The sequence below is a fragment of the Lepidochelys kempii genome, chromosome 7, assembly GCF_965140285.1.
Source record: "Lepidochelys kempii isolate rLepKem1 chromosome 7, rLepKem1.hap1, whole genome shotgun sequence".
In the NCBI taxonomy this organism is placed as follows: domain Eukaryota; kingdom Metazoa; phylum Chordata; order Testudines; family Cheloniidae; genus Lepidochelys; species Lepidochelys kempii.
The window spans coordinates 102,685,509-102,710,659 of NC_136386.1; the positions used below are offsets into that span (position 1 = coordinate 102,685,509).

Sequence of the window (25,151 nt, forward strand, 5' to 3'; positions counted from 1 at the left end):
TACATAAATCTTAATTTAAGGTTATTGCAGCTTCTGTCTTTTACTCTTGACCACACACACAGATTAAACATAGTATGACATCAGATAAGTGTCTTGTAATATTTATGTACACATCATAGCTTAATACTGTGTACAAGTGACACTAGTTAGTTCCACTATCATTGCAAAATCTAATTATAGCAAAAAAAATTTGCACAGTTCAAATAAGAATTAAACACAACTGTTAAGTCAAGTGAAACTAATCAGAAAAGCACAGAAGCTCACTGAAAAAGTTAGGCTCAGATCAGGCAAGTTCTGCTTTTCTCAAACCAAGACCTTTCTTATCACAGGACAAAGGGTTTCCTCCCTCTCCCTACCTTTATTTTCATTGATCCCCTTCTAACTTTTAAGGTAGATAAACAACAAATATTTACAGAAGGAACTAAAAGAAGTTAGGTGAGTGCAGAGTCAGGAATAGGTATCAGGAGTTCTCAATCCCCTCTGCTGACATCATATTTTAAAGTGTCCCAAAAGATGACAAATGCCTCACAAAACAAGTGTAGCTATAGGTCCTTGCTCCAGAAAGTGTAAGCATTTAAATTCAACATAATGTAACAAATCGGGTGTCAACCAGATAAAGAGAGAGAGTGGAGGGAGAGAAAAAGTGTGACAGGAAGAGGAAGCACAGGGGTGAATTCTTCAAATTACGCTGCATCTCTAAAATAATATTCAAGCCTAATTATATACACATAAATATGAAATATTTGCATCATATAGTATCAAAACTATTCATCGAATTAGATTGTTAGATTGACTGAAGACTCAATAGCTCATTTTTTGAATTTATCCAGCAGTGAAACGTCAATCATTTCAACATGACAGTTTCCAAGGTACTAGTAAGAGTTTTCTCACACACATTATATGTGTGTATGTGTGTATATATATAAAATATACAGAGAGAGAGAGAGATCCAAAAAACTATATTAAAAGAACCTTACGATTACAAAATCAAGCACTCAAAAGTTAGAAGATGCCAGTCTCAAGGTTTCATGTGGAACTTTAATACTGCCTCCTTGTGCATATACACTATGAATGAGGACCTTCATTTTAGGTTTTTATCAATTTTAGCCAAAAATTCCCCATGTTTTACAGAAGCTATGATGTGGGTTTTACCGATTTTCACCCTTATTTTGAAAGTGCTGGAACTTCCCGGACCCAGCTCTCCACTCTGGAAGGAGAGGCAGTTCTGTAACTGCCATCTCTCTTTACAGAGCGGGAAGCTGGTCAGGATTCTGTGGGGGGGGTCACGCTCAGTACAGTGGAACTTCCCAGACCCCACGTTGCCAAGCCTCTCTCTCTTCTTCCAGAGCAGAGAACCAGGTCAGGTCAGAAGTACTGTAATACGTCAAACACTGGCATATGTACTGTTGTCAATTCTGCACCCATCAAACGTCTAGAAAACATGACATGCAAGGCAAGACTGAAAAAATTGCGTTCGTTTAATCTGGAGAAGAGAAGACTGAGTGGGGACATGGTAACAGTCTTCAAGTAAGTAAAAGGTTGCTATAAAGAGGAGGGGGATATATTGTTTTCCTTATCCACTGAGGACAGACAAATAGTAATGGGCTTTAATTGCAGCAAGGAAGATTTAGGTTATACATTAGAAAAAACTTCCTAACTGTAAGGGTAGTTAAGCACTGGAACAACATACTTAGGATGATTGAGAAATCCCTGTCATTGGAGGTTTTAATAACAGTTTAGACAAACATCTGTCAGGCATGGTCTCAATCAGTGGCTCTCAAACTGTAAGTCAGACCCCAAAGTGGGTCATGACCCCGTTTTAACGGGGTTGCCAAGGCTGATGTTAAACTTGCTGGGGCCCAGGGCCAAAGGGGGCCCCAAGCCTGAGCCAGAGGTCTTCAGCCCTGGGTGGCAGGGCTCAGGCTTTGACTTCAGCAGCGGGGCTCAGGTTATAGGCCCCCTGCCAGGGGTTGAAGCCCTTGGGCTTTGACTCCACATCCCCCACCTTCCCCCGCCCAGCCTGGGGCAGCAGGGCTAGGATGGGCTCAGGCTTTGGTCCTCCATCCTAGGGTCATGTAGTAATTTTTGTTGTCAGAAGGGGGTCGTGGTGCAATGAAGTTTGAGAACCACTGGTCTGGATAATACTTGATCCTGTCTCAGTGAAGGGGACTGGACAAGATGACCTATCGAGGTCCTCTCCAGTCTTAGATTTCAATGAATCTATGATTACCAGTTTTACAGGTAACTTTCCACGCTATCAGCATTCAAAAACAATAAAAGTGAATTACTTTTCATGCTAAAATGGGCTGAAAATGAAAAACTGTATCATCTACATTTCAGATTATCAGTCTTTTAAGAGTTAAAAAATAGGATGATTGATATTAACACTGATATTTACCCAGAAAATTGTAACATTAATTTTTGCAGCAATTTTCACCCATTTTTAAAATTTCTGTAATAAACACAGATAAATTCCCAGAAAATTAAAAACAAAATAAAAACCGAAAACTAAGGGTCTTAACCATGAGACAGTCTTTAATTACATGATCACATTTTTTCCTCAGGGCCCATGTTTCATTCGGTGCACAGGATGGACAGTGCTCTGGGAATGAATAAGGACAGTACAGAGAATAAGGCTGTGTTCTGTAGGACCACTGCCGCATTTATTGAAAATGTTGGAAAGTGTGTGTTGAATAAACCTGTGGTGAATAAACCAAAGAACTACAGGAAGAGAAAGAATGAGCTCATAGTTAAGGCAGCTGAATGCCACTCTGGAGAACTGGACTCAATTCCTGCTTCTGCTAGAATTCCGACATGATGCGTGGCAAGTCACTTAAACCAAAACTTCACAGGTGGCCACTGTGTCTTCCTCATTTTCTGGGTACCCATTTTGAGACATCTGGGGGTTCAATTTGCAGAAGCACTCATCGCTCCTACTGACATCAATGGGACCTCTGCTCTGAACATATAAAGTGCAATAAAATGTTAGGTACTCCGAAAAATGAGGCCCATGGCTCATCAAATTGAGCACCTAAAATTACTTGGCACTTGATAATTTAGGCACTGATCTCTGTGCCACAGTGCTCCATCTGTAAAATGTGGATAATACCACCAGATCTCACAATGTTGTAAAGATAAATCCATTAAGAATTAAGATACTACAATGAGAGCACTAGCCAACGAGGAAATTAATTCTGTATTAAGTGAAAGGTTTGGTATGGTGTGGAGCAAATAATGCAAAGGGCCACACACAATGAATGATGAGAATAAAAAGAAATGAACACCAATGAGCAACATCCATCCTGTGCACTGAATGAGGCAGGGTTCTTTGGGGGGAAAAAAGTATATGATAATACACGCATATGCACAAATGGGCTGAATTAAGATTGCACAGACAACCTTAATTGTGGCACTACCTAACCAAATGCTTGAATTTACAACCTAAATTTTCTTTAAGATAGGTTTGTGTATAGGGTTGGTTGTGTGTGTGTGTGTGTATTTATAATGAGTGTATATGTGTGTATATATACACATATTTGTAATGTGCACACACACATGCAATTTTAAAGTTAAAATTCAAAATGCTTTCTTAGGGGCATACCTATAAATATTTGAATGGTGTAAAAACCAAGAAGGAAAAACAATTATTTATTATGTACATGAGGGTGTAACTAAGACTAAGTAGATATTAATAATAGACAATCGAAGTTATTAGTGAGATGTGGAATAATGCCTCCACAGAGATGATAAAAGCCTTGTTGATTGGGACTCTGAAAATCAATTGGATAAAATACTAGAAAATGCATTGTAGAGTTATGACCTGAATTGACAGGGTGATGGACTTAGATGACTTAATAGGCTTTTTTCTGTATCTAACTTCTATGATTATGTGCTTATAACATGTGCTTTCCTATTATAGTATTGTTTCTGGAATAATTTGGCCAAGATCTCTTGGTTCTTGCCTCACCCCAGTTATTGAAAATGTGACAATCGTAATGTGAAAGTATAGTAATTTATTAATTTTGTAAAACTCCAATAATTATTGATACACAGTTATTTTTAAATCTTTCTTAGTAAGTCAACTGTGATAATCCCCAATCATTTTGGCTGCTTTTCTTCAATCTCCCACCATTTTGCCAGTATATTTCTACCGATGTAGCGACCAGGAAGGAACATAATATTCCAGATGCAACACAGCCATTCAGAAAAGGAGAATTATCTCCCTTTGTCTTGGGTCTTACTATTTATATGAAAAAAGATCTGCATTACTGAATAACTTTAGCCCCTTAAAAAAATTTCAGAAAGGCAAAAAAGAATCAGAGCCCTACATCAGGGCATCATTCTGAGAAATGATGAGCACCTGCAGCTCCCATTTAAGTCAATAGCAGTTGCAGGCTCTCAAAATCAAATCAGAATAGACCATAAATCACTAGACAGAGAAGTCCTCATATTTATTTATGATCACAACTCCTTCCAACACCAAGTGTCATGATGTCACAGATAAATTACACTACTCATACTCAAGCCTAATCTTTAAACAAAAAAAGGGAAAAATATTTGGTTTCTTATCTAATATCAATCGAATATTGTAATTGTCTTTGTAGCTAGAAATATGACTACTGATGATAATTAATATGTACTATTTTAGGGTAAAGTTCAGGGTACATTATTCAGTATAATTATTTTAATTAAATCCATTAGCATATCTTTATATAAGATTAGAAGAGCTATCAGTGATACAAAATAAGCTTTTTCTTGAATAATGTATGAAGCAATTATTAATTTACATATTTCTTAAGAAAACGCATATTAAACTGATTTCAGTTAGATGGCTGAACCAGAAATACACACCACTGAGAAAAACAACTTCAAAAAGGAGATGTTCCCTTCTCCAAATAGTTAAAAGCCATCTACTAAGGTTATTAGTTTTGTGGTCTTGGCAACAGAACTGAACGTGACAAGATAGATCCAGTGTAGGAATGCCTTTTAGTCTTCTTCCACCTCCACTCAAGAAACACTGGCATTGGTGTCTAATGGCACATCTGGCATCCAAATCCGGATCACTATATCAAGGACAAAAAAATTCCTGAGGCCTAGATTGTGAAAAAGGCCACCATCTGGCTAGTAATGGTCTGATCCACATCCCCATCAGACAATAAAAAGACACCTACTGAAGAAATGGGTTTTAGGTCAGACCGCAAGTGAATAGCTTTGTGGGATGGAATCCTAAAAGTAAAGAAATAAGCAATGATGTATGAGTTTGGCAATGTTTTTATATTTTAATAACCAACGGTTCTACATATTGGAAAGGACGTTTGCATATTTCTGATACGCTGTAATATAAATGGGACAAGATAGAAACAATGGCAGATTTTTTTCCAAAATAATGAAGAGTTTAGGGGGCCATGCATGTGGTAGGCCATTTCTTTCTGATGCCTCAGTGATTTCAAGGGGACTTGTGGTTATCTACATCATCTTCCAGGTCATGAGAGGGTTCCAGCATCTTCTTCTGGGGTGTGGCAAAAGCAGTCCTATCCTTAAAAAATCTTCCCACACAGGAGTGGGGCAGGAACACTCTGCCCATGCCACAGAGCAACAGGACTGTAAGGAGTGCCCACTCCTGAGAGCACTCACTTTTTCCTGCTAGCAGACTTTCTCCCAAGCCAGATACAGAGACGCCTCATAATTCCCAGTGTGGGAACCATATGGAATACCAGGGGTTCCTGACAACTGCTTGCTAAAGATTCAAAATTTTCTCTTCCTTGAGGGGCAATTAGCAAGGAACTCTGGGCTGAGGTTTTCTGAGAGTAACAGAACATGAACCCCACCCTGTTTTCCAACAGTCACAAAACGTATGCGGCTTTAAAGATTAGATTCAAAACCCTCCTTTCCCTTTAAGTTTTGACTGAAGAAGTGATTCAGAGTCTCAGAGGGGACAGTAGGATAGAAAGACTTCAGATTAGGAGGTCTCTAAAACAATCCTATTTGATCCCTGGACTTCACCATCTCACAGAAAAAAGTCTCCCACGAGCTATGAAATGGGGAAAGTACTTTGTTACAGTGGGAAAAAAATCATTCCAGATAAAAGACCAGGCATATCAACTCTGATATACAGGTAAAGGCATCTACCTTCACTTTTCATAGCAGGTTGTCTAATGTGCTAATGAAGAAAATGAGAACAGTATCGCACTCAAAGCTCCATCCACAGGACAATCCCCAGGCTGCTCTGTTGCATCTCAATCCACTGGACCCATGTGCTTGAAGCTTCCCTTGATCTGAGCAGGCTCCAGCACTGTCTCTTTCCTTGGCTTCTCCAGAACATTTCCAGGACACAGTCAGTTTGTTATCCCTTCACAGAAATGGGACCAGGTGGCCCAGATGCCAAGGCCCCAGAACCTGTGCTGACCCCTCATACTCTCCAGAAACTTAAGTAAACCCTCCCCAAAACTCCAACTGTGTGGGCACTCCAGGTTTCCAGTTTAACTCTTCTGGGGCATGTGATACTGAAAGCAAACAGACAGACTCTGCACAGAATTCTAAAAGAAATTACTCATTACTTAGTAGACTGCACAAGACAGACACAGATCTGTACAAAATAAAATAATATACACTTTTATTTGTTTCCCTGCCTCAGTTTCCTCACCACTCTGGAGAATTCTCTGGGGTGGCTAGGATCCTTCTCCTGCAGCTCATGGCTTCTTCCCTTAATCATGGAGTTTCTCTCCCTCTCTAGGTCAGCTAGCTTCCTTGTTCCTCAGCTGATCCTGCACTTAAACAGGACACCCCGCCACCACTATGAAAGTACACCAGCTTCTTCTTTTCTTCTCTAGCACAAAGCATCCTGTGTGTCTCTTGAAGGTATATGTCCCACCAGAAATACCTGGTTTCTTTGTTCTGCAGCTAGGAATTTTCCACTCGCTAAAACTGAGCACCCTCCAGGGAAGTTGGAGAAAACTGGCTGCCCTGGCTTTGATCAACCAGTTGTCCCCAAGGTTTTTAAACTCAATAGGCAACCATTAAGGCTAACAATTGACTATTATCCCTGGTCCAGTAAATATGTGACACAGCTGCTGTGACCAAATGGAAGATTCATAGATTCATTGAATATCAGGATTGGAAGGGACCTCAGGAGGTCATCTAGTCCAACCCCCTGCTCAAAGCAGGACCAATCCCCAATTTTTGCCCCAGATCCCTAAATGGCCCCCTCAAGGATTGAACTCACAACCCTGGGTTTAGCAGGCCAATGCTCAAACCATTGAGCTATCCCACCCCCCACATACAGAGTCATTCTATGATTCCACAATTTCATATCAACCAGAATTTATAAGATGATGTACATAGATTCCTCAAATCACCACAGAAAATATGGTCATGTCTGAACATATCTAACTCAATTACAAGGTTAGTGTGTTATATATTTTTTGCATATGCCTGGAGTTACATAACATGTCACATTAATTTTTCGCTAGGGAAAGGAAAATAATTCAGTCTCAATATTCCTTTGGGCCTAATACGTCTTGTTTATGGCTAGCTAGAGGTTTCTTATCTTGTGGTCCACCAATTAGTCAAACCAGAATGGCTCCAAAGTAAGTTCCTTTTTGGCTCATACATTTATCTATCATGGAACTTCTAGGCTCTCAGGCAGAGGTTGGCTAGCGATCAAGTAATCTACATAATATAAAAATCTTCCCTTTAACAAAAAGAGAAGGTCTTTTTCAGTGGCGGAAGGAAGGGGGAGACACGTACACGGCATCAGAATACTTCACTGTTTTAAATAGTGATATTTCCACTAAAACAAATAAATTAAGTAACTCGTGACAGAGATATAGAAAAAAATATAGATATATAAATATAAATATATATAAATATAGTTTTCCCTTCATAGAAAACTGGGAGACCTGAAAGTTCAGGCAGGGACCAGCAATACTGGCCTGACCTCATACTGGCTGACTCAAGATCATCCTTGTAACATTGTATCAAAGCAGTAATCTTAAAAAGAGTATATAATGAGCATCAACTTGCTGCCTGGCACATTTTGATAGCTGTCACTGCCCTGAAGCAAGCTACTATCAGTGTTCCAGCTTTAATTAAATAGACTTTAATTTGTTCCATGGAAAACCAATGAGAAATGCACAAGGACAACCATTTCAATGACTATTAAACACAGGCACTGAGTTATTGTCTTAACATCAGGAGAAGCAAAAAAGATTTAATGATTTTTCTCCTGGTGTTCTATCCATTACTGACAAAAAATCAAAGACCATGTGGAAACACAATTTGGAAATTAAATAACTAAAGGACAATTAGACTGATTTCAGATCAAATAATTTTAAAATTCCAAAGCCATCTTTTACTGCATCTTTTTGAAGAACTAGAAGACTCCATTCTTTATATAAACCTAACACGAATAGATCAATCACCAGTGTTTATTTCTCATAAATTCTACAAATTTATGAGAAATAAACAAAGCAAAGAGGGAGAGTCATTTTGGTGTATACACTACATGCACAGAAAAGCCTGAAGAGAGAGAACACTATTCTCAATTCCCAGGCTGCCATTATGAAGCTTGTGACAGAGAGCTGTGGCAGATAGTTTATCTTAAAAATATATGGAGCATTTATCACTGTAGTGTTTAGACATTAAAATGATATTAAGAATTGCATAAGGATAGCCCAGACTAGAGTCTGCTACTGCCAACCCTACATTCAACCACTAAAAAGGGTGTGTTTTCATCCCCACTTCTTCCTCCCATCTCTTCTCTGTACTGAATTTCCCAACTGCCCTCTCATGTAGTGCATAGAAAGGTTCATTTTGCCTTCATCTCCAGTCTTCCCAGTTGCTATCTGGGTCCACCTAAGTCCAAAGAGCCTTACAAATAAGCAGCAGTTGGTTCATCACAGACTCAGGGAAGTCTAAGCCAGGCTGGAGAAGAAGAAAAAAAAAAATCAGAACATAGGATTGAAAAGGACCACCTGGTTCATCAAATCCAGTCTCCTACTATCACAAGAAATCCCATCATATAATTCCATTCATAAATTTATCAAACTCCATCTTAAAACTAGTTAGATTGCTTGCCTGTACTGCTCCTAGTGGGAAGCTGTTCCAGAACCTCACTCCACAGATGTTTAGAAATCTTCTTTTAATTTCCAGCCCAAATTTAATCATGGCTAGTTTATACCCATCTGTTCTTGAGCCAACATTTTTGTTTAAAAAGCGTTTCTCCCTCTCTGATGTGTCTCGCGAGAGCAATCCTACCAACTCACAGCTTTTGTTTTGGTAGGCTAAACAAGCCAAACTTCCTTAGCTTCCTCAGGTAAGATAATCTCCTTTCCCCATCACCCTAGTAGTCCTCCTTTGCACCTGTTCCAGTTTGAATTGGAAAACTGTGTCTCATATTTCCACAGTAGTACGTGGGAACTGTTGATGGGGCTCCAAATGTTATTTCACACAGGGCTACCCAAAACCTAGAACTGGCTGACCACTCCATAGTGCAACATTTTCACTGTGATTTCTGTCAAATTCATCCCATATGATGCTTTCAAATTACCTGGGGAAAAAATAAAGTCACTTCTCAGCCCTGTAATCTGAAAGTTCAAAAGGTAAGCACTTCCCAGCATGACTAAACTGTAAAATGATTTTGAAAATAAGTTTTTATTGACAACTGACATTTAGAACCAATTTCAAGTATATGTAAGAATGTATTCATGTGAGAAATATTTATCATCTGAAATTTCAGACTGCTGAGCTGAGTCAGGGTTGGCAGAGTTCCTCCCTCCGTTGGGCCAATTTATGATCAATTACTTCAACTTTGCGCCCCCAGTAGCAATGCACGGCTGCAAATGAGCGTAGAAATGTTCTTAACAGTAGAAAACCAGCAGAAATCAAGAGGGAGCAGTATTGACAAAAAGGACAATTAATTTGAAAAGATATGAACTTTAGTGCAAAGAGAAAGTCAAACAGCATGCACAAGAAACTAATCTTAGAATAAAATCAATTCATGTACTCTTCTGAAATGCAAATGCACAATTTTGTTTTACACTGAACTACACAATGATATACATTCATGACTCTTAAAATATTATGACTGATACAAAGATGGAACAAACAATAAAAAATATTTATCACTAGTTAAATAGAAAGGGGTTCTCAAAACAATTCTCAATTTCAGCACTGAACTAGAGTTGGGTAAATACTTCAAAACATTTGTACTAATAAAAAATAAATTTGTTCAAATAAAATATTAAATCTGCTTTCATTGTGTGCATGTCATTTTGGTGTTTTCTTTCCATAAATAATCTGATGAACGAATTTACTGGCAGGAATGATATGGTTAGGCAACATAGCCATAGAAAAAGTGAATCTAAATTAGTTTAAAAAAAAATCCCATTTAAGTTACTCTATCTAAATACTAACTTTTATAAAAGCTAAGTGTGAACCTAACTTTTACTCTGTTAAAAAGGTGCAGCTGAAAATAGATCCCAACAATACCAGAAACATCATTACAATCTAAATTATTCCCAGATGCTGAAATAAAGAGTGCATATTAATTTCATAAAATGACAAATAGTCTTCAGATACTGATACAACATCAGGAACAACTCCAAACAATTAAGTAGTTTATTAAATTCTTAAAATTAACATTTTAAATTAGAATTACTAACACACTTGTGCAGCACGGAGCCAAAGTTCAGATCCCTGTTCTCATACTCACAGAAACTACAGGTTTTAATTAGTCTAAAGAAAAGACCTATTTCCATATAAAAAAAACCTAAACACATACGAAAAAGAGCACTAGGAAGCACAAAAACAAAATGCTTCAATTCCAGAATTTTTAACACTGAATAGGATTTTACCAGGTTTCAGAGTAGCAGCCATGTGAGCCTGTATCCGCAAAAATAAAAGGAGTACTTGTGGCACCTTAGAAACTAACAATCATTAAGTGATCTCATTAGGAAGTAAGCACTAGCATACAGAATTAGAATACCCATCTCTGGTATATCTGCACTATTACTGTATATCTATTTGATTTGGATAATTTCAAACAACTACATTGTCATAAACGATTATTTTATACCACACAAGAAATGGATGAGTACTTCACAGAAAATAAATAAAGTACTTACCTTAAATTGCTTGCAAGCTAAATTTTAGATATAACACAACAAATGAGGGAGACAAAGTAGTAGAGAGGGAATGGGGTAGGAAAGGAGAAGAATAACAGACATGTGCTTATGTGGTTATTCAGTTTAAAGCATTTGCACATCTTGGTAGCTCGCAAAGCGTATCACAGATGTGATATTTTTAAGGGGATGTGATTAAGTGACTGATCCATGGTCAGTAAAAACTTTAGTGGGCTTTTCATCAGACTGTAAACAAAGATGAAGAAGAGGAATTACTTCTTCTTAATGAAAAAACTGATGGCATGACCCTGTTGAAACACTTGTAAACTATGGCAAAGGGTAATTAACTATGCCAGGAAATAAAGACAAGTAAAGGAAAATAATATGGTTCAAAAAAAGTCCAATGTTTGCTTTAAATAGTTTAAAGTAACCAGTAATTGGTAGTCACAGTTCTTAGTACATGCAATATGCAGGCTGAATTTCTTATATTGTATAGTTGCACCAGGAAATTGCAGGTTATTTCTACAATCATCACGAACATCTCTGCATGTCATCCTTTGAGGCCTTTTAAGGCATTTAAAAATAAAATAATTTGAATAATCATTAAATCATTTCTCCAAACATTTTAAAAATTTACAAGATTTTTTATAATGCCAAACAATTATTTCAGTAGTAGCCTACCTGAAACTATTAGTGGCAAAGACAAAACTAGTCTTAATTTTTAAATTTCCATGATGAAAGTAAGCACTAGCCTCTTAATTTTTAAGTTTCCTATTTCAGCCCCTTCCCCATTAGAAAATTGTGTTTATCATGAAAATTGCCATATTTGATGGTTCGGAACCATTTAGAAGTACTGGGAAGACTTTTGCCAATAACCTAGTGTGACAGAATATACTCCTGTATTCACACTCTACTGTAATAACCTTTGTGCAATGTATGCTTTATAAGGTATCGTTTGAAAACGAAGTTTGCTGCTCAGTATTGTCCTGATAAAATATGTGTGGCAACACTATATCTGAAGGGGAATCTTATAATACAAACCCCACAGCCCTGACCAAGCAGAAGTTGGCAATCAGGTCTGTCCTAAACAATGGAACCTGTGCTTGCCTTAATTTGCATTTAAGCAGTAAACAGAGGCTTCAAGCAGGAAGGAAAACAAAGGAAGCTCAAACAGGTGGAAAAAAAAAACAGCAAGGAAGATCCTTCCACACAGACTCTTTGTCTCCTAGTTTCCAGCTGGAAATGTTTTTTCAAGAGGGGGACTGAAACTAAAAAAAAAAAAAAAAAAAAAAGGAGCAGAGCCCCCCCCTCTCGGCATTGCATCTAAGATGACAAAGGAAAAGAGCCAGTGGACTCTCAGGATGAAGGGTGGTCCTGACCTGAAGAGTCTGGTCAGTAAACTTGCTAGAAGTATGTGGTGAGAAATTTTGTTTGAATCTAATATAGTTCGTTAAGTTAGACACTATTAAGCATTTTATCTTTATTTTTCTTGTAGGCATTTCTGACTTTTACACCTCGTTACCTGTATTCACTTAAAATCTCTCTCTTTGTAGTTAATAAATGTGTTTAACTGTTTTACCTAATCCAGTGTGTTTAAGATGAAGTGGCAGGGTAACTCTATTTAATATAATAAACTGGCATCTTATTCTCTTAGAGGAACAATGGACTTAATATATTTGTACTGTCCAGGAGAGAGCTGGGCAGTACAGGGCATACATTTCTGGGGTAAGATCCAGGACTGGTGGCAAATACACCCTGCTGTATAACCAAGGCTTGTGACAGTCCTGGTGTAACTGGCAGGCTGCAGTTACACACAGACACTCAGGGTGGCTTATGTGCTGGAAGGCTGTTTGTGAGCAGTGGCTGCAGGGCAGGGGTGACAAAGCCCCCCACTAGTTGGGTTGGGTTGTGCCCTGGTATGACACACCTAGTCATTACTGGTTTGCCTATATCTTGCATATGTCACTTCAAAAGACAGGCCCTGAGGAGGAATTTGTCTTGTTACGACTCCTCTAAATACAGTGTAATTAAACCTCCTTGAAAACTCAGACATAAAATATGTTTGAAGAAAACTGGATGCAATTAAGCAAACTTATAATTTTTGGTGTTTGTCCTTCCATGGGGACATCTGACTTATTTTGCCCACATGAAAAAGAATTCTCATCATATATGTATATATTGAAATATATATTTATATTTATTTCAGTACTACAGTCTTAACTCATACCCCACAGTAAGTACTACCTCTTTCATCAGTAACGTTTGATAAGAAGAGTTGGCCTCACTTTAAGGCACTGAATACACACAACTGCCATCAATGTAACTGAAAATCAGGCCTACTATGTTGATGGGTTTTTTTGAGAGCAGCGTGATATTTACAAGAAGATTGATTTTAACTATTAAGTTCTATAAGTGCTCGGCTTTTGTTTAAAGGACATGCAATGGTCATTTAGCAACCTAAAATAAGATGCAGAATGGTCCAGTGATTATGGGACTAGCCTAGATCTTGGGAGACCAAGGCTGTGTGACTTTGGGCAAGTCGCACCTCTCTGCACCTCAGCTCCCCACCTGTTAAAAATGGAGATAAATCAGACTTCCCTACCCCACAGAAGTGGTGAGAGGATAAGTACACACAGACTGTCAGGGGCTCAGATACAAGGGTGATGGGGATCAGATTAGTATCTTGGATGGATGTTTCACTTTGAGCTGGTGCTACCTTTAGCATGCCATTCTCTGGTGTTGTTTCCCCTAGCACTCCTGTAGCAGTACACCCTTCCCTGGTGCTGCCTCTCCTTCTATGTACTGTCTTAAAAGAGATTTTTATAGGTTCCAGAATCCTCTCACCAACAGCATATTTTCCTAAAGCTCACTACTATCCCAGGCTCCCCTCTTCCCTCTATCATTGGGTGATGCCACCTGCACCACGGCATAGTTCTAAACCTGATTTAGATGAATACTTTCTATATCTTCCTTCCTTGTACATTCGACCCCTGAAAGACCTTGAGTTTTTCCTTTTTCCTTGTGACAGTTTACTTTGTCACAACCAGCATTAATCCTTTGTATATATTCTATCACCAGTCCCCAAAGAAATCTAGACCACCTTGGTAAATGACCTTTTCAACACACTAGATCACCAAATGTAACAAGGTGTGGAAGAAAAAACCTTAACAATGTAGTAGAAATGAAGCATGTTTTGTATTTGTATAGTTGCAATAATCATCTTTTTTTCTTAAAAATAATATAATGAAATGTTGCTCTACTCAGCGGATTTATCATGAATTTATGTTTCCAGATTTGGGGAATGTACGACACACAGAGGACAATCCACTATGAAAATGTTATGCTGAAACCCCAGAATTTAACAAACTAATATTCTGTCACGTTAGCATAAAGCTACATTAAAGGACACATACACATTAGAGCATTATGTTGCATCATGGCACTCTTCTGCCTCTCGATATTAGACTAATATTAAACTGCAAAGCCAATGTCTATAATGCACAAGCATTTCTTTACCATATTAGAGCAAATAGAAAATGAGATGGAATAGCCCCGCTAAGTGGTTTAAAACCACTTCTGACAGCTTTTAAATAATGCAGTACATGAAAGATGGGGGACTTTATTTATTGATTTTATTTTTGCTCATAATGTAGGCCTCTTGTGAAGACTGAGCCATCCTTTCGGAAACACAAAAATGGAACTTAAGAATAAAAGAGTCAAAAGAGAGTCAGTAGCAAACCACTGTAAAAACCAAACGATAGTTCTATGTAAACAAAAACAAAATCTTACAACAGAAGAAAATCCCAATTTCCAATCCATTCTTGGATTTATACCAACAAGGAACAGCAGAAGCAAAAAACCCAAATACCTGTCAAAGCAGCTGTTTTTAAAAAGTGATTTTATACTACTAGTTAAACTCCAGTATTCTGCTTAGTGTTTTGAATAAACAGTATTTGAAGAAACAACAAACTAAGTGTATTTTGCATAAATACAAGAGAAAAAACACAATTAAATCTGTACAGATTAACAGAAACTAGTTTGGTATCCTATAGAACAAAACACCTAATTTAATATGTGTCTGTTTTTCTAAATCATTCATTTGAAATTGCATCCCTAGTCGTGTAGTCAAGAAATTGAGTATATTGTTACTGAACATCCAGCATGTACAATTAGGAAAGCTATTTATATGATGAAGTAGTAAAGCTGCTTTTACTAGATTTATTCATAATGTGATTTCAAGGTTACTTCTATCTCCCATGTATTCAACAGAAAATACAATACAGCTACATGAGTATTACCTTGGGCTGTGATCCTGTCAAACCCTCAAGCTTAGCAAGATCAGCCCTAGTCAGCATTTGTACAGACCACCACCAAGGACACAAACATGCTGCAGTGGCTCAAAATTACAGCATTCAGATTTTGTTTCCCGCCTTAAAACTAAAGAAAATGTTTCTTGTGGGATGAACCATAGTTTTTAATTTACCGTAGTATTAAAGGAAGCTAACTTGAAAGTGCAAAAGGAAACCTAACATTCCCTGTCACAGATCCACAAAAAATATATGGAGAGAAATTAATTTTTTTCAGGCAATGGATTGCAAAACAAGCTTTGATATGTATTAACAAAGTGGCTGCATCTAAATATAATTTGTATTATACTAACTCAGGAAATCAAGGTTACATCACTTAAAATTATTTGGTGCCTAGGAGAAAGCATTTTCACTCATTTCTTATTAGTTATATTTAGTTAAGTCAAACCAAAGTTTTCAAATATATCCTATTAAGTCAATAGTTGTACAAACTCAACTAATCAATCTTGATCAGAATTACCTGTTTTTAAATCATATGCATTAATTGTTAAAAATCAAAATTTAAAAATATATGCAGCTTGAAAAAATCACTTTTTGTAAAATTAACTCCAAAGAGCTCCAGAAAGGTAACCAAAACAACTCCAAAAATCCACGCATGTCCTTTCATGATAAATATCTTTCTCAAGTATAATTTTTGTACCAACAAATACAAAAGTTAATTTTAAATATTCTGGGCCAGATCCTTGACCCTAGAGAGGTATAAATTGGCAAGCCTGGAACAAGGCAGCTCAGGATAACCCCAGAACAGGCAAGCTAAGAGATGGCGCAAAGCTTTATGCCAACCATTCCCCCTCAGCAAAGTGTGTATGTCAGGGGCCAGCTGGGTTTGGGAAAACACTGAAAGCTGATGCGAAATGTGCTTTGCTGATCCCTGGCTAACAGAATGATTCTCAGAGAAATTTCTACTGGATGCTAGTTCAACCGCTTGCCAACCGCAGGATTGGGGAAGGAGTAAAGATTGCTTAAACTTAAAGCATCCCCCAAGTTTGCACAGCGTGAGGTTGGCACATCTGAGGACTATCTATTTGAGAAGTTACACTCAGGAATCATTTTTATTTTCTAAATCTTTAAACAATCCAGATAAATTGTTCTAAAGCACCTAAGTGACTTAGTAGCCTACATCTCACTAACTTTCAATGAGATGCAGGCTCCTAAATGGCAAATTCTCTTTTCAACGTGGGACCTGGCCACTTTTCAAAATTTTACAGCATCCTCTGAGACTAGAATGCTACAGTGACCACCACATGGGTGGATACACCTGTGCCCAATGACTCCAAACAGGGCTCAGTGCAGGGGTTTTCCTGCTTGAAGCTCATTACAGGATTGGCACCTGAGGAAGGAGATCACGTCCATTCCAAAAAAACCTGTTAATTTGTCCTGCAACTTACTAATTTTCAGTAGCATAGTTTCCTCATTCTCAGATAAGATGATCAGGGATATAATTTTGCTCTGAGTTGCACCAGTGTAAACCATGCTGCCAATGCAGAACAACATTGCCATAAATACCTAATACATATTCCTGCCCTTCACTGGACAGTGCAAGGATGAACTGAAAGTTAGTTGTATCCTACAGTTTTGAGGAAAGATACCACAGGAAATTAAATGCTGATTAGGTCCGGAAAGCTGGTTCTGAGAGACAACTGGTGCTCCAGCACTTGTTGGGAGAGGGCAAAAGGGTGGTAAAAAGAGTCTGGATTGGTCAAATGAATTGGAAGTCTCTGCCTCACTCCTTTTGTTAAGAATATTTTAGTTGGTGACATTTTTGGCCTGGTTCCATTCTTTTTGTGGATGCGCTGTGTTGAGGAGTTGTACCCCTGATTATAACATTTGAAATACAATAAAAATACTAGTTTACCAGTTGAAAACACTGATAAGATCACCAAATAAAATAATTAAATGTTGATTACAAACATAGCTACATAAAAATATGTAATATTTTACATAGAGAGGAAAACTAGAGACTTTTATAATGACAGAAAAAGACTTTCCTGAACTAATCAGAAAAATAAATTAACCACACATACAAACACAGAAAGAAAAACAAAAAAAGGGATAACTGAGGCACCTGACTCTAAGGGCCATTCAAACAAATATGGAATGCTGTGTGGCAGGGATGTCTCGGCCATTCCCAACTACCACGGAATCTTCCTGTTGGCGACCCACCACTCATATGTGTAAGAGGAAAGGAGCAGCAACAAAATCACCTGTAGCAAATTCACCGGACTGTCCTCTGTTGAGCATCACTGTTCCTCACAATATAAAAAGTTATTTTATTAAGTACTCTTTTAGAGATCAGGAGGAGACCTACATGAGGAGCACATGATCCCACATCTGCCTACTGTGGAGTTCTTACACTTTCTCCTGGGGCATATGTGCTGCACTAGTATAAGATGGGGCTTGCATACCTACATCAGGTATATTTAAGTATACAGCCAGACACACCTTTTACTAGAATGCATTAAGTATTAACTATGTTCAAAGTAAAATACACCACTGGCACACTATACAATTTCATGCTGCATCAATTGCATAATTATTGCTTCTCAATGCAATGAAAATGTATTATTTAAGTCATGCTATCATATTATACAAATGCAAAGCCAAGACATTTTTCTTTGAAACACCTACCTTCACCATCACAGTTTGATCAGAGACACTACTCATCATCTCATTGATAGACTTAAATAGCTGCAGCAAGGATTCCATGAAGTCTGCTTCTCCTTTGTTTTCATAAAGTCTGAGAAACAAATAATTGCTTGTGTAATAGAAGCATAAACCATTAGGGGAAAAAAAAACCCTGGCAATATTGTATAAAACAATGAAAATTGTTCCCAAAGCAGTCATTTTTTGTTCAAATGACAACTGACAATGCCTTGTATTACTCATGACATTTAAAATAAAAGGGGTTCTTAAATTCTACAACTTTTATCAATCAGGCAGGAGTGTTTGGTATAGAATGGTATAGAACAAATAGTTAACCAAAAGGAAATCCGTTCAAGTCACAGACCTAAAATGGATTATTACTAATTTAAAGCTTCCCCTGGTAAAACATCAAATAGATGGAGATTTAACACTGACTCCTAAATCACTGAGACACTATCAATCCCTCTCATTATCACCCAACTCCACATAGCTGCAAAATAATGGGCTAGATTCACCTCTTCACTCAGCACAGAAGTAAGCAAGGAGGTGGGAAGAGCATGCCAGGAAGCCAGTTCCAGCTCCCTGATTCTCAGGACCAGACCCAACCTAACTTACAAGTGGTGCTAGTCATCTTTAAATCCTGCCACTGTTGTAAGGTTCTTAATAGGCGCTATGCGAGGAGAATTAATGTGGCAACCCCCTTTCCACCACCAGCGAACACCCTGCGTGGGAAGAGGGGAGTTTGCATTAATTGATATGGAATATATAGGCTAAAGGTGTTAACATAACTCAGTTACTGTCTAAAATTCAACAGTGTTAAACAAGATTTGCTATACATGCAATTTAGCCTTCTTAGGACATGGCAAACACACCATTAAACAGCCTTTTTATTAAAGATAAAGAAAGACAGTTACAATATTTGACACGTAAAGTATTAAATAAAGCATTCATTTTCACAATATTCCTGGTTCCTTTTCTTTTTTTAACTGGAGAGAGTTTTTAGAACTCCTTGTGAACAGCCTTTTAGATGGTATTAAAGATAGTAGTAATTGTTTTTTGGAGGAAAAAAAAAATGTTAGTTGAAATGGGCTGGAACTGTTGTGCTGCTGATAAATCTTGATTTCATTTTATTTTAGGTGGTATTTGGGATTCAGCAGGAGCTGACAGATGTTATTTGGGTCTCTCTCTCTCTCTCTTTTTTGGGTGGGGGAGGGGCCCAGTTTGGTCAGGACATTTTTCAGGATTAGGAAAAAGAAGGTCTGGGGTCTTCGGAGATGGTGGGAGTAGTAGCCATGATGGTGAGGCTTGATCCAACAGCCCCCCTCTTGGTTTTTATAAAAGATTTTTTTTTTTTAAGGACTTAAAAAGGAAGTGATGGGGAATAGTCCATCCCCTTTTTATTTTGTCTATTAATTAGGGTTAATATCTGACACACTAATTTTGGTTTATTAATATTTGGACTTGCTTTTTGTTTAACCAGCATGATTTTAACATAGTTTTTGAGTTATATTAGTAGACTTTTTGGTTTAGACTAATTCAGGTTTTTTTGTTTTTATTTTTGTGCTTTTTTAACAACATTTGTTATTATAGATTTTTGTGATAGTTTATTAACTTCTTCGTTCTGTTTATAGATGAGTATATAATTAGGGTAAATGTGTAGGCTTAACTATTGAAACAGAACTAATTCACAGGGGCCACTCTGCAGACCAGATACACTAGCAGGGAGTTCCTCCAATGCCAGAGGATCTCTGTTGGTGCTTAAGGCCAGATCACAACTCCTTTGTGCCACCACAGTGATGCAAAAAGGATGTAACCCAGCTAGAGAATTTGGTCCAATCTCTAAATATGGCAAAAAAGTGACTCAATTCCCAAACCTCCTTTCTATTTTAAATGCAACATGGATTTTGCCTAGAATGAAGGGAGAAGGGTGAGATGAGGAATGCTTCTATGTCTAACAAAAGGAAAGCACCATTACCATGAACAAATTTCCTGTAGAAACTTAAAACATACTGTTTGTTCTGTGACAATCTCCATAGCTCACATTTAGCAGGGATGCAGTCAATAGACTTCTGAGAGCTCTTCCCATTTAAAGAGCTTCAATTAAAGAAAGTATGACTAGACAGGTTTAATATATGCCACAGAGGGAAACAACAGTTAAGGGTGCATGGTATATAGGAGACAGAAGGGCAGAAGGCCAGCGAAGCATAACATCCTTGTCAAGTTTAAATTGTGGTATTTATAAAAATGGTTGTGGGAAGCACCAGAAATGTTTCCCATGCACTATACATTCAGTTTTTGATTGGCTATGGGCCTATTCGAGACATTTAGTCCCAGGCCTCTTTCTCCGTCAAGCTACGTTCTATTTACATCAGGTGCTCAAATGCCCCTTTGTTGTATGTCATCATGATCTGTCACAGTAGCTATCAAAAAAACATAAGAACGGCCATACTGTTCAGTTCAAAGGTCCACCTAGCCCAGTATCATGTCTTTCAACAGTGGCCAATGCCAGGTGCCCCAGAGGGAATGAACAGAACAGGTAATCATCAAGAGATCCATGCCCTGTCGTCCATTCCCAGCTTCCGGCAAACAGAGGCTAGGGACACCATTCCTGCCCATCCTGGCTAATAGCCATTGATGGACCTATCCTCCATGAACTTATGTAGTTCTCTTTTGAACTATGTTAGAGTCTTGGCCTTCACAACATCCTCTGGCAAAGAGTTCCACAGGTTGACTGTGGTTGTGTGAAGAAATACTTCCTTTTGTTTGTTTTAAACTTGCTGCCTATCAATATTTGTTCACTTCCCTTTTTTTATCTTCTACTTTACCCACTGATTAAACTGCATCAGAAGAGAGACTTCTAACTTCAGCATATGGTTCCGCCTTTCTAGGGCAATGGGAGCATTATAGGTAGGCATTTTACATATTTAAACCTTAGTCTGATTTCTTCATATTTGAAAACATCACATAAGATTTATTTAAAACTCACGATGGAGAATCTATATTACAAATTCCAAACGAGGAACAGGGATACTTTTTTTTTTTTTTTAAAGTGGTGCATGCTACATTACACTAAAAATTCATGTCTATTATTTCTAGCATAAAATGCAAATTCCTTGGGAGCCATAAAGCAGCTATTAAAGTAGTACACTAGGGAAAATGAAAAAAAAAGTTATTATACTGTACCATTTTGCTCTGAAAACTTTGCTTCCCAACTAGAATTGTAGGCCGTACAGCACAGATTATTAAAATTATATTTTAGGAATAAACTAAGAAATTGCAATGTTCCCCTAACAAAAGGAACTGTAAAGCTTAACAGACCGTATCCATCAATACATTTTATAGATACATGAAGCTGGTTAAGACTAGGAAGAAAAAAAATCTTTGTGCTTTAGTAAATCCTGAGCACCTGCAACTCTCAATGACATCAGCTGGAGCAGGGCCTGTACATTTATCTGAGACTGTAGTAAACTTGGCATGCGGAGGGCATGTGCGTATGTTTGTTGTGCAGTACCAAACACAGTCAGCGTGTTCAATAATAAATTTATTTTAAAAGTTATTATTGGTAATAACGCCTTTTTAAAAAGCTTTTTCTTTAGAACAGGAACTACACTTGCTTGTTAAATGTTTCACACTAAAACACTAGCACTGAGACCACTTCTTTTAAGGACAGCCCCTTAATGCCACAGTTTTAATAGTTCTAAATAATCATCACATATTAGCCAGGGTTTCAGCTTTACAACTGAGAACCAACTGTTGCATCATTCCAATTTAGTAGCTTCTCTGATTAAACCCTTATCATTCAGACTTGTGATTTCCCAGTGCTAATGCATTTTGAATTAGTGCTTAGCACCAGGAAATCCAACGGCAAACACTAAGGGATCATTTTTTTCTGTAAATCTCATCTGCAGTGAGAGATAATTATTTTTTTTCTTGTAAAATGATTTGTAAGACCAGAAACAGAATAAGTGACAATCAGTACCTTATAAATCTCACAGCAAGATTATTATTGAAAGCAATTACATTGCCTAATTTATTAAAAAAAAAAAAAAAAAAAAAAAAAAACACCTTGGTGACGTTGTTAACTTCAGAACTCTACATAAATCCCTTGTAATAACCTTGTTATATCCTATAAGAAATAGCAAAAGGGTTACATTAAAGGTTAAATTAAGACAAATACATAATAAACTTGCTTTTATAGGTTTGTATATTTGGTGTAAGCAATTCCATGATAATTTTTAACTTGCTGGAAAATTCCTGTACTTAGCTTTATTGGTGAATATTGACTTCAGGCATGGCAACAAAGTTACCTATTCAAGTCACAGAAAATTAAACAAACTGAAAAACAGCATGCTAGAAATGTTGAGATTCTCCCCTCCCATATTAAAGCCACAGGAGTTTTTGCAAAGAAATCTCCTCAAGGATTTTCTCATGGAGAAGCTCCACATTATTCTATTGGAGGAAAAGAGTGAGAGGGTTTGCTACTCCCTACAGAAAAATCCGGCCCCAAACCTCACAGATACCCTCAGTATCTGCAGGAGGCCATGCTCAGCCACAGCGGCTCCCTCCTACTTCTTTGGCCATGGGAGCTTATGAGAACCTCTCGGATAAGGGGTTCTCTGTGAAAATGCTAACATTTTGTCATAAATTGCATTAGATTTGAGAGGGGAACATTTTGAATCCTCTCTTCCCTCCCTCCACGCCCTCCCCCTCTGTGCAGGACTTGGAATGAGCATAAAGCCATCTGCAGGGTCCCAGGGAAGGGGACTGTCCTGCAGAGGCCCCAGAGTTGCATGCAGATCATTCTGATATCAAAGTGATTTACATCATGATTTAAAATCAACAAACAGGAAACCTTGATTGAAATTAAGAATTTTAACCTTGTGGTTTATTTGTACTTTTAAGTTATTTTCCTAAATAAAGGTTCATTTTCATTGGTTGGTATAATTTGGTACAACTTTTTGCTAGCCATGAGGATACACTATATCTACACGTACATATTTAAATAATTAGAGCGTTTTAAGTACATTTATTCAGAATCTTAATTTTTACTTTTTTATTGTGTTAGAAATGGCGAATGATGCATTTTTATTGACTAAATTAACTTTTTAATCATGATTTACTCCTCAAGCGACATTTGGTTAGAAATTGGAATTCAATTAAAATGCACAGAAACAGCCATTGAATTTTTTTTTGATTAGTTAAATAAAACTACCTTAAATGTGCTAGATGCACAAGGAGAAAAGTTTATCAAAATTAGTTTGTAATACAAAAGTTAACTTTTTAAACAAATCAAGTATTATCTGCTAGGGAATTGACTTGATTGCTTCTGATCACCATGTCCTTCAAGATTTTAGAAAAAGTAGATCTCATCTCCTTACACCTTATTTTTATTCATAGATTGGAAGAGGAAATCAAGCTTTTCTGCGTTTTCAACTACCAATCAATCAATCAGTTTCTCAACTTTGAATGAACTCGTCATTGAACTGAAATGAAAAAAATTCTCTTTCTGCATTTGGAGAAAAAGCCAGTGCTGTCAGAGTGGCATGTCAACAAACTCTGGTTCCAGGTGCTTAGCCGGTGACTTCCCCCAGTTCATTGGTTTGACTTTCTTTAAAACTTCAGCACTAAACATACTGCTTGAATATTATTGTTTTTATTTTATTTAAATGATTTTAAAAGATTATAGTAAGTTGAGGCCTTAACAAAGATTAGCATGGGAAGGCAGCCTTAACTGTGGCAGTTACTCTTGCTTTAATTAGAGTATTGGATGCTGTAGTGAGGTGTAACAACTTTATTAGCATGAGTTTTGAACGGCTATGTTACTTACAAGTGGCAAACCAATGAGTTATGCTGGTCATCTCAAACAATTCCAGTCATACTTATAAACCATACTACGTTAGTATGAATTCTGCATATGTTACCAGGAACACTATTTTAGAAATGTTTTGAGTGTCTTAAATTTATTCATATTTAAATTCTTTCATTCTCATGGCTAGGATTCCTTAGTTTTTAATCAACCTATACAAACAGAGGGGAGAGAAAAGTTAAACCTAACAATCACCTCAGGTAGCACAGAGATATATAATAGTGTCATGGTTTTGTGATCCAATAGCTCAAAACAAATATTGTGCATGCCACTGGAAATCTGTGAAACTCGCATTGGCATCAAGATGGTAATTATCCAAATATTAATGCTACTAATGGGATGCAGCTCAGTAACCGTCACTGGTCCAGGGCTGACTTTTGCTAGTTCCTCGCCTCAGATTACTGTAACTTTTTCACCTGGTTGGAAGATATTCAACCTTTTGCAGGGAGGCAGCAGGAAGCTTTTCTCTGGGCCACATCATTAAGGATTGACTAAAATCAATGAATTTATAAAGAATTATTTTAAAAAATTAAAATAAATACACTGTCTTTTCAAAAAACCTATTTGAAATTATGGGAACTTTCTGTTTTCAGACCCTTACAACATTCAGAAAGCTATGAGCAACAATGGAAGCGCTTATGTGCTTTTTCTAAACTGAGGTGTCACTCCCACTGTGAGATCCATGCTTAAATATACCCACGTATATTCACTATTTACATTTGCAAGGCTTGGCACAAGGCAGCTGAGAGAAGGACGCTGAACTAATCATTGGAGTAGTTAGGGTTTGGTAGCTGGAAAGGGATTACTACAAGCTATAAAACCAGTAGCAGTGTGGCCAAAAAATAAACAGTAGCAATGTGTCCACAAAACCATCACACCTCACAATCTTAGCACGGTCAATCTTATTCCTTCTGTCTAATGCCTATGTTACATTTTCTTATACTTTGGGAATAAACCAAATTTGTGCAGAGTAAACAAGTGCTTTATGAAGAAATAAATAATATTCTATTTACTGCACAGTACTTACCTTTAAACAGCCAGTGCCCTTATGAAAAATGCTTTGTTTCATACCAGTCTACTAGTAGGCACAACATTTACAGTAAATACAAAAAAAAGCCAGAACTCATCACAAGCGTCTCTAATTGTAATTTTTAA

General features: G+C 37.4%; 1 protein-coding gene across 3 annotated transcripts in view; it reads right to left on the minus strand.

Annotated features, from left to right (window-relative positions):
• DOCK1 (dedicator of cytokinesis 1) overlaps positions 1 to 25,151 on the minus strand; it is a 551,011-nt gene that overhangs the window by 417,181 nt on the left and 108,679 nt on the right. For all 3 annotated transcript variants that reach the window (XM_073354059.2, XM_073354058.2, XM_078853851.1), the window contains exon 23: positions 18,116 to 18,224. In XM_073354059.2, the coding sequence (XP_073210160.1) occupies positions 18,116 to 18,224 (109 nt within the window). The remainder of the gene's footprint in view (positions 1 to 18,115; positions 18,225 to 25,151) is intronic.